General features: G+C 36.6%; 1 protein-coding gene across 2 annotated transcripts; it reads right to left on the minus strand.

Annotated features, from left to right (window-relative positions):
* Positions 1 to 4,845: 4,845 nt before the first annotated feature.
* LOC124357797 (zinc finger MYM-type protein 1-like) lies at positions 4,846 to 8,411 on the minus strand. Of its 2 annotated transcripts, XM_046809852.1 has the most exons (3): positions 8,149 to 8,411; positions 7,388 to 7,557; positions 4,846 to 7,164 (listed from the first exon to the last, which is right to left on the minus strand). In XM_046809852.1, the coding sequence occupies exons 1-3, from the start codon at positions 8,324 to 8,326 to the stop codon at positions 4,879 to 4,881; spliced, it is 2,634 nt and encodes an 877-aa protein (XP_046665808.1). In that variant the 5' UTR covers positions 8,327 to 8,411; the 3' UTR covers positions 4,846 to 4,878. The 2 variants fall into 2 exon arrangements, with proteins under 2 accessions (XP_046665808.1, XP_046665809.1); XM_046809853.1 differs by having other exon boundaries at positions 7,031 to 7,557.
* Between the last annotated feature and the right edge of the window lie 4,483 nt (positions 8,412 to 12,894).

The following is a 12,894-nucleotide window of genomic DNA, read 5'->3' on the forward strand; positions in this document are numbered from 1 at the left end:
CAATTTTCGAAAACACGCAAAAATTCAAATTTTATTTTTTTTGGGTCTAATAGTTAAAAAAGGGTTTAAAGAGTGGCCTTAATAAATATAAATAAAATTTAGACTCATTCCTTTTAAACTGAAACCGCGCAAAAGGCCTGAAGTTGAGGCGTTTTTGTAAAAAAAGATCTTTCATGATTTTTAACGATTTTTAAATATATGCCTCAATCTAAAAATTAGTAAGTTAATATTTTAATGGACTGAAAACCATTCAAAATTGTTCTCCCAACACGGAAAACATACTTTCCGAACAGATAATCCTAAACTGTATTCGCGCAAAAGGCCGAAAGTAAGGTACTAAGTTAGCTCTCCTCAAAACATACTCCCCTTCCGCTTGGACGGATAGACTCGCCCAGGCTACGGGACACGCGGGCGATCAGTTGCAAATCATCCGCGTTACTGCTAGTGCTTACGTTGTTAGTGCAATCAAACAGTGATGTGATGAACATTGTGATAAAGTGTTTTTATATGTTGTAATTTTGAAATGGCATGTCCAAACGCTCCCCGTGTCACAAGACAGACTATTGCGTGCCCTATCATCGGTGTGCCCAAAGAACTAAGTGGATTGTCGTTGCCAACATACGAGGACATCCTGCTCTGTTGCTTGGATGAGAAGTATAAACGTTCTTTGTTATTTAGCCCTAATAATAAGAAAGAATTAGGATTTTTAGCAATTACCGATTGTGTAGCTACTCAAGTAGTTGGAATTTACAACAAGGCCACAATTCCAACAGTCACACACACTCGTGTGGTCCAATTGATCCAATCATATTACAACTCTTATATTGCATTAAAAAAATCTTATAACCGGGACTGTGAAAAAGATTTTTATAAGAAAAAAATTGAGGCTTTCATACAGAATGCAAAAAGCAAACTTTTTGATATTGCTGCGTGTAAATGCAAAATAACTTTGAATTGCACATGTGGTACTGTCATCTGTAAGGGCAACTGTCCTTTGAGTGTAGCCTGTAAATGTGATAAAACTAGAAGAATTCCAGACATTGAGTTGAAATTTATGTATGATCAAAGAACAACCAGAATTATGGTAGTTTAGATGTACAAGAAACAACTAAATTAAGAAAGAGAGAAGAGAGAAGAGCACAATTTTGTCTCAAGAATCGCAAACTACTTTTGAGCCTAGTACTCCCAGTACAAGCAAAGGTGCTATAAGTGGTTGCAGTAATGAAAAAAAGAAAAATTTACCAGATGTTGAGTGTGATGTAGGGGTTTTGTTGCCTTCTTCGTCTACACAAATGCGTTCAACGTTGACAACAACATCCTTGATGAGTGACAGGTTCGGGGTGTCGGACAGAGCCACCGCAGCAATAGCTACTGGTGTCTTGCACGATTTGGGAATAATATGTGATGAAAACATGGCAAAAGTAATAGACAGAAATAAAATAAGAAGAGAGAAAGAGAAGATTCGAAAAGTAATTACGGAAGAAGACAACCAGATGAAAGAAGTAAACGCAATCTATTTTGACGGAAGAAAAGACAAAACTATAACTCAGGAGAAGATTGGATCGAAAATGTACCGGAGGACTATAAAAGAGGAACATGTCAGTGTGATAAGTGAGCCTGGTGGTAAATACATTGGCCATGTAACACCAAAAAACGGGACCGGGAATGGAATTGCAGACAGTATTTGGGAACACTTAGAAAGTAAGGGATTTGATATGAGTGCAGTGCAGGCCGTCGGATGTGATGGAACAGCCACAAACACTGGATGGAGAAATGGTGTTATACACAAAATAGAACTTAAGTGTCGACGTTCGTTGCAATGGTTTATATGTTTGCTACATTTTAATGAGTTGCCATATAGGCATTTATTTGAACACTTGGATGGAACTACAACAGGGCCAGCTTCACTCAGTGGTCCAATCGGAAACAACTCCCTGGCTGTGAGAAACTTCCTGTTGTAGATTTTGAGCCGGTACAATCAGAAGTAATTGATATTACTAAATCCAATCTGAGTAAAGATCAGCAGTACCTCTTAGACATTGTAAGAGCAGTCAACACAGGAATCTGTCCAGACTTGGCTGCTAAGGATCCTGGACCCATCAGTCACTCTCGTTGGCTTACCTGTGCTAACCGGGTTTTAAGATTGTATGTCACCCAAACTAGTCCAACAATTGAGTTACAGACTCTTGCAAATTACATAGTGAAGACATATGCGCCTGTGTGGTTTGATATAAAGAAAAACTGGACTGTAAAAGATGGACCGAAGCATATTTTGAAGGTAGTCAAATCAACCAGATATCTGCCAGAAAGTATCAAGAGTATCATTGATCCAGTGATTCAAAGGAACGCATTCTTCTGTCACCCTGAAAATATCATGTTGGCTATGATAATGGATAAGAACCCAAACATTAGAGAACTCGGATACAGGAGGATCCTAAAATCCAGAAATGAGCCATTAGCCGAAGGATTCGTTAGAGACTTCATCATACCTTCAATCAAGTTTAGTGCAAACAACTATACCGAACTAATTGATTGGTCTACCTGTAAGTTAACACCACCGCCACTTCTGTCTAAGATGTCAACTGAACATATTGCTTCTTTATTGAAAGAAAAGGCCTTACCGGAGTTTAACTACCTCAAGTTCCCATGCCACACCCAGGCAGTTGAGAGGTGTGTAAAACTGGTTACAGAATCAGCAGAAAAAGTGTGCGGGCAAGAAAATCGAGATGGATATATTAGAGCTACCTTAAAATCAAGACAGCTGATGCCCACATTTGATTTCAAGTCACAATTCAAAGGAGTTTCCATCTAAATAACCTATCACAATAACATGCATAATGTATAATATGATGTGATTGGCTAATACATTTATTTGATTATCACTTGCAAGAGTCTTAATACAAACCTAAATATAATATGTTATGTAAACACACGTTAAATATTGAAAATCACAAAAAATTATCATAATCATGGAAGATCGATTTTTTGCGAAAACCCCCGCATCTATAGGCATTTTGCGCGATTCAGTTTAACGGGAATTAGTCTAAATTTTATTTATATTCATTGAGGCTATTCTATAAGACCCTTTTTAACTATTAAAACAAAACAAAAATTAAAAATTAGATTTTTTTGCGATTTCGAAAATTGCAAAAATTTGTATTTTTTCGTAACTTTAAGCCCTCTGCGCGATTTCAAATTTTGAAAATGATTTTATTTTATATTTTTTTCTTTAATAATGACGTCTATGCGCAAGTTTTTTGCGCTATTAGAATTTGATTACTCCAAAAAAGGTTTTTTCGAGCCACCCTAATAAACAGCATCATTATGTCCGCCTCCTGCCCTATTTGTGTTAACCCTTTGCGATCGGATACAGTATTTATAGTAGAGTAGATCAGGGTGAGTTTGCAGGGTGGGAATTTAATCCCTGCGCTGTGGCCAGTTGGTACCACTGAGTGTCAGCCAATGCAAGGAAGCGTCCTCGCCATTACTATGTATTTTTGTGTATCTGCTATGATTACTCAACTCACAAAGAGGTAAGAACTTATTTCAACTATTTAGATCTAATATCTCTGCATTTTGGAATTAGTATAAGGTATTCCAACTTAAAAGTATAACCGTTTTAGTACTACATTGTTTTAATAGACATTTAATGCTCTACTAGAAAACACGATTGTTTAGTTCAATTGATGCCCGCCTAGAGCAGCAGCTCCTTAGAAGTAAATATACTGCTCTTGGGGCAAGAGTTCGCATGCGTTGCCCCCACCTTGTTGTTTTATTGTTTACACTTTTATTTAATACTTCTAATCCATTTATTTATTATCCTCAAATGAAACTAGAGTGCTTGCATCTTAATTTCAACACTAAATGTATTTTGTGCTTTGTTATAGGGAGTTTGTGCGAAAAGCCTAGGCCGATTCAAACCTGTGTTCAATGATGAATTAGAGGCCGAACTTATTGAACACGTTAAGAAACTAGATGCATGTTTTTTTTGACCTAAGTATTAAAAATCTGAGCAAATCAGATTCCTCATTCATTTAATACTGATCTTCAGCTTGCTGGGTTGGATTGGGCTGATGGATTTTTAACCCTTTGGAGCACTCTGGTCCCATGGCGGAACCACCTTTTTAAATCGTTATATTCACTAGCTGCATAATGGTTCTACTGTGGGATCACTTGAAGACAGGCCCGTAGCTAGGCCCTTGGAGGCCCCGGGGCAGAAAGTCCATTCGGGGCCCCCCTTTGTTATATATTTCGCACTTTTTTTAATTAATAGATATAAGCATACAGTAATTGGATCTTTAGGCTTAGAATTTATGTGCATTTTTTTATTATTATCCTATTATTATTATTATTACCTTTTTTTCTTATTAAATCTATAATACTTAATTGTTTGCTTAAACTATGTTTACAAATTTCTACGGTAAGTCATAAACTGGTAATGATTTTATATGCAAATTTGTATGACTCCTGGCCCTGGTGCCATTAGTTTGGTTTTTAGAGCCATTATTTTTTCAGCTTACCATTGTGATTGGTATTCTATTTATAGTGCTGAAAGGAAAATGAAAAACATAATTATTTTTTCAAATTTTATTCACAATAGATAATAAATAAATAAAGACATAAGTGCTGATGTCTTAAAACTTTTTAGTCTCTTCTTAGGCCTACATCCAAGCAATGTAGTTTAGTAGATAAACATACAAGTAATATCATTAATTATGTAATACCTTTGAATACACAATAAATTGTATATTTATTTATGGTGTTTATGGTAATACTGGTAATACCATTAATTATATATGATCAATGGTGGTAATACCCACTCATTCTCAAGTTTAAAATTGCCCAACTAGTTTGATAGTGAGAATGCAACTGAACTTACTAAAAAGACTTTCTTCTTGACTTGACACTAGCAAAAACATCAATAATTCGGTCAAAATCTATTTTTCGGGCTCTGTCATTTTCAATAGACAAAAGAGCCAAATCAGTGAGACGTTGTTGGGACATGGAGCTTCGCAGGTAGTTTTTGATGAGTTTTAATTTTGAGAATGATCTCTCTGCTTTGGCTACTGTCACAGGGACTGTGAGGTACATAAAGCATGCTGTTAGTACATCCGGGTAGGTTGATGCTAGGGAACTGTTTTCAATGAGTAGGAGATTTGCAACTTCTTTTACTTCTTTGAAATCCTTTAATTTGGATTGAAAAGCATTCCTTACTGATAAAATCTGAGCTTTGAACAATGGCGTTACATCATCTGAAAATCTGCTTACAAAATTATCAGCTTCACAACGCAGTTCTTCATCTGAACATGAGGCCAGGAAAGAAGGGTGAACAATTTTATAGGCATCAATCACTTGCTTCATGCCTTTAAAACGGTTGTCAATTTGTGACACTATAGTATCAACCATTGGGAAGAATATTGTCACTCTGAAATTGCTTTTAGGATCTGTCAGTCTTTGGTCTTCACAAAGTTCATCAAAGTGCTTTTTTACCTTTCTTGCACGTTGGCCAATAAATTCATGGGTAATCGTAATCCCCCATTTTGAACATACTTCTGCTTCACTACAGACTTCTTCAAAGGACCAACGAAGTTCGGTTACTTTCAATAAAGCATTGCCTAGGAGATCGTACGCTGTCATTAAATCAATAGATTCCGTTTGCAAGGATTTTGAGGCAATGTTTATTTCCCCTAATATTTTGCACTGGACAGTCAAGAGCAAAACAAAACTACAAGATTCTAACCTTTTTTTGAGCCCCTCAGCTTCATTCCTTTCCTTTGGCTTTTTGCTTGCCAAAATTATTTTATTTAAGGCTTTCATTACATCACCGAACCTTTCCTTTAAAGCGTACACAGCTTCATATCTCCCTGCCCAACGTGTAGGGTTTAAAGTCTTTAATGTTACCTTGTCTTTAGGAACAGGAGCCTTCGGATTCTCTGTACAACCAGAAACGACTTTTAGTTCTTGCCACCGAACAATGCTGTGGCCAAAAAAACTGTAAATATTTTGCACCGTCTCAAAAAATTGTGCTATTTCTCGATTGCATTCAACGGCATCTTTAAGAACCAGATTCAAATTATGGCTGGCACAGTGAATGAAATAGGCATGGGGTGCAAGTTCTTGGATTCTCTTTTGTACTCCATTATACACACCACTCATGACCGATGCACCATCGTATCCTTGTCCTCTGCATTTTGTTATGTCAAGGCCTTTTTCTGAAATTGATTTTATGATGACGTCTTCTAGCCCCGAAGCGGTTTGGTCAGTAACTGCTGTGAAAGATGTAAACGTTTCACAAATTCTCAACTCACAAGGTTTTCCGAGTTGGTCATGGTCAATCTTTACATAGCGAAAAACTTCGCTTAGCTGATCTACTTTACTTACATCTTGTGTTGTGTCGTAAATTATGGAGAAAAAAGGCGCACTCAAAAGCTCTTCTTTAATTCCACTAAGCACTTCACTAGCCATCAGAGAAATAATTTCATTCTGAATTGTTGGACTGAGATAATTAACAGTACCACTTGGCCTTGTAATTAGATCTTCTAGGATAGTGTCATATTTTGACAGCAATTCAATCAATGATAGAAAATTACCTTTATTTCTATCAGTGATATGCCAACTGTCTCCACGAAAAGGAAGGTTGCATGTTGCCAACATAAGGGAGACATCTAAGACCCTCTTCAAAACTTTCCTCCAAAAATTCCGCTCCTCCTTCAAACCTTTTTCTAGTGCATCGTCTATTGAGCCATGACGTCGCCATTGCTCATAAACCAAGCAGGAATCAGCATGGTGCTGTGAATTCTCATGTGTCTTTATGCGATCAGACAAATGTTTCCAGTCCCTTAATCCTGAATCCCATCCTCCTACAGGTCCTTTCTGGGGAAACAACCAGCAAGGTTGGCAATAAACACAATCCAATTTGGACGAATAGCACAACCAAGTTCTTTTCAGTTTGAGCCCAGACTTTGACTTCAGGGTAAAATAATTGTCTGAAAAGGACCTACCTTGTTTTCCATCATATGGAAATGGGCCAACTGGTTGATAGGGTCCTAGTCCTAATTCAATAATTCGTTTTTTCACCTCTGGATCGATGATCTGGTCTGGAAAATGGGGTTCTCCGGTGTTTAAACAAGTTTCATTAATTTTATTCGTCCGGCTACATTCCACCTGTAAGTAGATTGCAATGCATTAGTATTTTTTTCTTACAAACATGATCATAACAATAGGGACTTACTGTAATTCCATGTTTACATGGAAGTAATACTGTTTACTTCCATGTAACCATGGAATATTTTATCGTAGGGATTCCATGTTTAGGGCGATAAAACAGCATATGTTGTTATGTTGAAAAATATAATATAAGTATTCTGTACTTGGCATGTCTACTTACTTGATCATTTACGCCGATCAGTTCACTGCTTGACGTAGGACTTGTTGGAGGTTTGGCACAATTTTCTTGTTGATGCCCTAGCCCTAGGCATGTTACTTCTTCATCAATACTTTCTTCAGCGTTATCTTGAGCTGTAACTTCCTCTTCAATCTCATTTCCTGGGACTGAGGCTGCAATAAAAAATAGCAAGTCAAAATAACATTAAGTTACATATAACATATAATTTAAAGCCAATTTTAATAACATTGTAAAGATATAATAAAATATATAAAATATATAAAAATATATAAAAAAATATAAAAAGAGTAGATACATGGCCTCATAAATAATGAATGTGCAAGCGAGTGTGGTGCATTTTTTACATCATATTATCACAAAAAGATATAAAATTACTATGATAGATATTCATGCTGTGCTGCTGTGCATGTATAAACAAATAAAATACCTACACAGAAAGAAGTAGAAACCAAAGGAATCATAAAAATCACATAAAAAATTAAATGACCACTACACAATAGTAGGTAATATGTAGCCTATATATGACTAGTGATAAATTCACAAACAAACATTGCTTATTAGATTAGAATAGATTGCAGTCTGAGTCAGACACAGTGGTCTAAACTCAATCAAACATCCAAACTCTAGTTAAATTTTAACACAGTTAATTTTAACATAGTTAAATTTTAAGATATTAATTATATAGTTATTGGCCAAGCTAATTAATTAGGCCTAAATACCGTATCTAAATTCAAACCACTCACCAATTATTGGTCTAGTTTCAGTACTAGATGTAGATGTGACATTAGTACTTTTAGTTGTAGTAGTACTAGTAGTAGGACATAACCAAGCAGATAGGGTGGAAGAACACTTTGAAGCATCCTCTTCTCTTTTCTTCTTGTCTTGCCTTTTCTTTGCCCCACTTTGATAGCTTCTTTTCATTTTAACAAATACAAGAATAAGAATACAAATTGTATAACACTTTAACACCGTAACAAACGAGTAACGGACGAACGCCAAAACGTCAGTTTTTTGGTGTTAGTTTACCATCAACATAACATAACCTTATCCGGGCTGTCTGTCACTAGCTCACTAGTCGTAGTCACTCTCACTGTCGTCTGTCAGCTGTGGCAGAGGCAGTCGGCAGACGGAGCCGTCTACGTCACGTCGACGTCAGGACGAGTTTATTACTGTTGGGGATGGGGGAGTAAGGTGAACTAAAAGTGCAAACTGCATTTCTTTAATTGCGTAACAACTGACAGGCTGATTGATAGTCTGTCTATTTTTGTTACGAAATCTCTGTGAGAACAATATCTGTCCATTATTTTATATTGAAAAGCTATTTAAATATTTTTTTATAAAGACATTTTGATGATTCGATGAAATATCCCTACGACCCTACAGTAATCAATAAATTTCACATAAACTTTAATTTAATTTTCAATTTTTCCACCTTCATTTGGGGGCCCCCCCTGGCCGGGGGCCCCGGGGCAATGCCCCGGTTGCCCCAGCCTAGCTACGGGCCTGCTTGAAGACCCTGCTTAGTGCTACCATCTGTTGAGATATTCTGTAACTACGTCCACAACCTTCACCAGCAACACATATGTCCATTCCCACTTGTCAACGTCATGACTGCGTAGTGTTTTGGAGTGATGTTTCATCTATGATATTTTTGACCTTGTTATAAATAAAGGTAAGTCATATAGTGTTATTAATTCAATGTGTAGTATACTTCATAGTAGATTAAAGTAGTTAGCCTGTGAATTTATATATTTATTACAATTATATAGGCTGAAATATTGGTGTCCCACTATGGGACCACTGTGCCCAGCTGACATAACCTAAAACATATTATGCATTAGCGTACAAAAAACAGTTTTTGCAATGGAATCTTCATTTCTTGGGTATTTTTCAGATGGCTAGCAGAAGATGGAACGTGCAAGAGATCAATGAGGACGATCTTGTCTCTATATTCGAAGAAATACCAAGCGATATAGAATCTGAAGATGGACTAGATGGTGAAGACATTGAGGAATAGGCTTGTATAAATGTAAATATTGTAGATGTAGATAATATAAATATTGAAGAGCTGCCAATGTTTATTGAGGATGATTCTGGGCACCAACAAGAGATTATTGATAATAATTTGGTTTTACCAGATGATGCAAGACATGCACATATTGTTGATAGCAGCCCCGCAGAGCAAGAAAATGATAGGGAGGTTGAAAATGAGACTCCTCTTTGTCTTCGTTATCATGAATATGTAGGATATATATGTGAGGCGGAAAGCAAAATGGGACCTCTTGTCGGGCGAGTAAAATTTTCACGTACAGGCAAAATGTGTGAGATTTGGGTCAAATACATCGATTTTCTCGTTTTTAGTCGATTATTGTTCTCTAACTTCATTCTGACAATGTATTTCGATTGGTACTGTTAGTATTAGACCAGATATACTCGAATAAACAACGAAAAATGAGACTTATGTCGTGCTTGAGAAAAGGGACCTCTTGTCGTTATGGAGTACTATAATGGAGCCGGACACAGGTCCTTTTCTAAAATGCTTGGCTTTAGTAAAAGGCTTCAAAGAGAGGCTTCTCCGAATTTGATGACATTTGTATGGAACTTGGACGAGCGGGAGTAAAGGTTAGAACGTTTTCTGGTCCTAGAATAACATTGCCATTCAACAGAAACCTGCCAGTGTTGCGTTGTTGATTTAATCAAGTTGAGTCTTTCTAGCTAGTAGAATATTTTGATGTATTATAAGCAATGTTTATAGGATTTGTTTAGTGTTTCTTTTAAAATAATAACTATAATTAATAATTTCTAGTAGTTAAGTATTATTCAGTAAACTGATACGTGTTTTTACATTCAGTACATATACTTACATTTAGGTTGGCAGCCTTAACAGCTGACAAAATTCAAAGTGGTATATTAAGCTTAATCTAAGCTTCCACTGTTGTTGTGGTTGGACATAGTTGTTCGTTATAACAATTTATCAGCGAACCGAATGGATGAAGATAAAAGTTTTGAATGTTTTAAATTGTTTAAGTTTTGGTACAATCAAAATATTACGTGATGAGGACTACTGTGTTTACGCGGTTATTTCTCTGAAAGGCTTTAAGCTGTGATCGACTATTATCAAGTGGTGAAGATGAGAGTAACAGGATAGGCTACCCGAAAAGATCCAACTTAAGTTTATATTTTGCTGAAATTTATTTGCTCAATGATATTCACTATAAGTTGATGAATTACATGATATGCTGGTGGCAGGATGCATGGGTATGTAATGTTGATGTTATTTATATTGAAAATGTTATCATTGAAATAGAGGCTATTAGATAACAAGGGCTTGACGAAACGATGGTGGCATACCTTGTTTGTAATGGTGGTATGTTGCTAGCAAATTTAGGTAGACCACTTTTGGACGCGGTGTGAATGAACGATCGCAACATAGTCAGAATTTTAAAAGGAAACTAGTTGTGGTTGTAAGGGAAATGTCTGGTATGTTTTCTTGCTGATGAATTTGTTAGAAAATGCGATTCGAATGTGATGAGCTTAGACATTACCACGGCCATGTATAAATAAATTAGCACCAAGTTCATATTAGGCCAGACTTCGTAGCTAACGAATGATACAACACTAACCTCAAGATCTCACCGGGAAAAACACTGAAGAAAAAATTCTTCGAACAACGTTCTATCGCAAAGGTAGGCCAGTTTGCTAAAAAACAACATACATGTAGTGCTCTAATATTAAAAATATAAAGGTTTTAAAAAGCCCTATAACAAGATGTATCACAACTTCAGGAGTTGATTGCCACAGACACACGGAAACACAGGGAAAGTTAAAAAAATGTTTTCATTTAAAGACACTGAGTTTGTGGGGTTAAAGTTCTGACAGTACTGCTGAACAGCAATGCCATTATTCTTCACCGGAAGAAGCAAGACAGTTTACAACACAGCTTAAAACTGCCTTCCTTCAAGTGCTTCTAAAGTTAACAGATTTATGACAAGTATAGAGCTTCTTCACTGATGTAATGCCAAGAATGCTGTGCATCACTAAACAAATCTTTTACTAACATTGGAGAGATATTTGTCCTGTATTGTAGGTATGAGCCGAGGTCTGATCTATGTGCTATATGCCAAAACATTATACATCTGGGGCAGATATGGCTTCAGTTTCTGAAGAGATCAAATTGCAAACCTTGGAATAAAATGACACTAACTTGGAAAAATGTTGCTTAAAGAAGAAAGCACTATAATGTCACAATTAAAAACTAGAAGAATTTAGAAAAATGTGAACATCTACAGTGGCAGTACAGCTTTGATATGCACAACAGTGCACATACCAAGCATCCAATGCGGACTGGCCCCCTTATACTTCTTAGTGCGTTCAAAAGGAGGCATTTTTGGGGGTGATGGTGCAGAAACGAAATATCAAAAGATAAACTATCTCATTCCTGAAAGTGTCAGTCGACGAAAATGTTCCTAATCTCATAGTTAGCCTATTTGACCACTATTTGGAAAGGGCAACAGTTTTGGAGAAGAAGAAGCGTGATGTATATCAACGCTGAATAATTGTGTTAGGGCAAAACAAGATCCAATTATTTTGATGGGTTACTTAGCATGGAGGATTTGCCCGAACACAAAAATAAGAAAATGTGTGTCTTTCATGCCAGTAGGTCACACCAAAGTGCTTGTGATGGGGCTTTTGGGCTAATTTTGAAAAAGAAGTTTAGAGAAAACTAATGTGTCTCTCTGTCGACTTAGTTGATTGTATTGAAAAAAAATCAACACCATCTAAAGTGTAAACTACAGCAGTTATGGTTGGAAACGAAAAAAGTAGGAGTGAAGTAGCTCTTAAACCTTTGATGGTTACGTTTCTTTCCAAAACATTCGTGCCAAAAAGATCGCTCAAATTACGCAATACAACCCATTTTGAGTTTAGTGTGTTGAATACAAAGGCAAACTAACGTACACTGCAAAAAAATGAGCTAGATGGGGAAAACGAGTTTGTGCATCAGATATTCTGCTTACAAGATATGGACACACGGCTTCCCAGATGAATTCATCCTCCAGAAGGAATGACACGGCAAACGCAGGAATACTTACATAAAAACATCAGGCAGTATTGTAAAGTCGGAGTTCAAGGTTACGGTTATGTCATCAGTAGAACCGGAGCAAGCTACAGAAGCAATGGAAGGTAATTATCTAAAATTTGTAACGTCAATAGATTGTTTAGGTAAAACTTTCTATTGTTTTTATTTAATGTAATAATTGACAAATTATTATGTTTAGTTTGCTAGAGTAAGTTTACAGGGAACTTGTTATTGTTTCAATAACATAATTATCTATGTTTAAAATAATTAGATAAAAACCAGTATCTTGGAAAAAATGTTTTTGTTCATCATGACGGGTGGGGCGGGGGGGTACAGGGGGGTGGAGGGGGGGGGGGTTGCGGGGGGTGGGGAGGGGGGGGGGGAGGGGCGGGGGGAAGGTGTGGGTGCTGGC

The sequence above is a fragment of the Homalodisca vitripennis genome, chromosome 3, assembly GCF_021130785.1.
Source record: "Homalodisca vitripennis isolate AUS2020 chromosome 3, UT_GWSS_2.1, whole genome shotgun sequence".
Taxonomy (NCBI): domain Eukaryota; kingdom Metazoa; phylum Arthropoda; class Insecta; order Hemiptera; family Cicadellidae; genus Homalodisca; species Homalodisca vitripennis.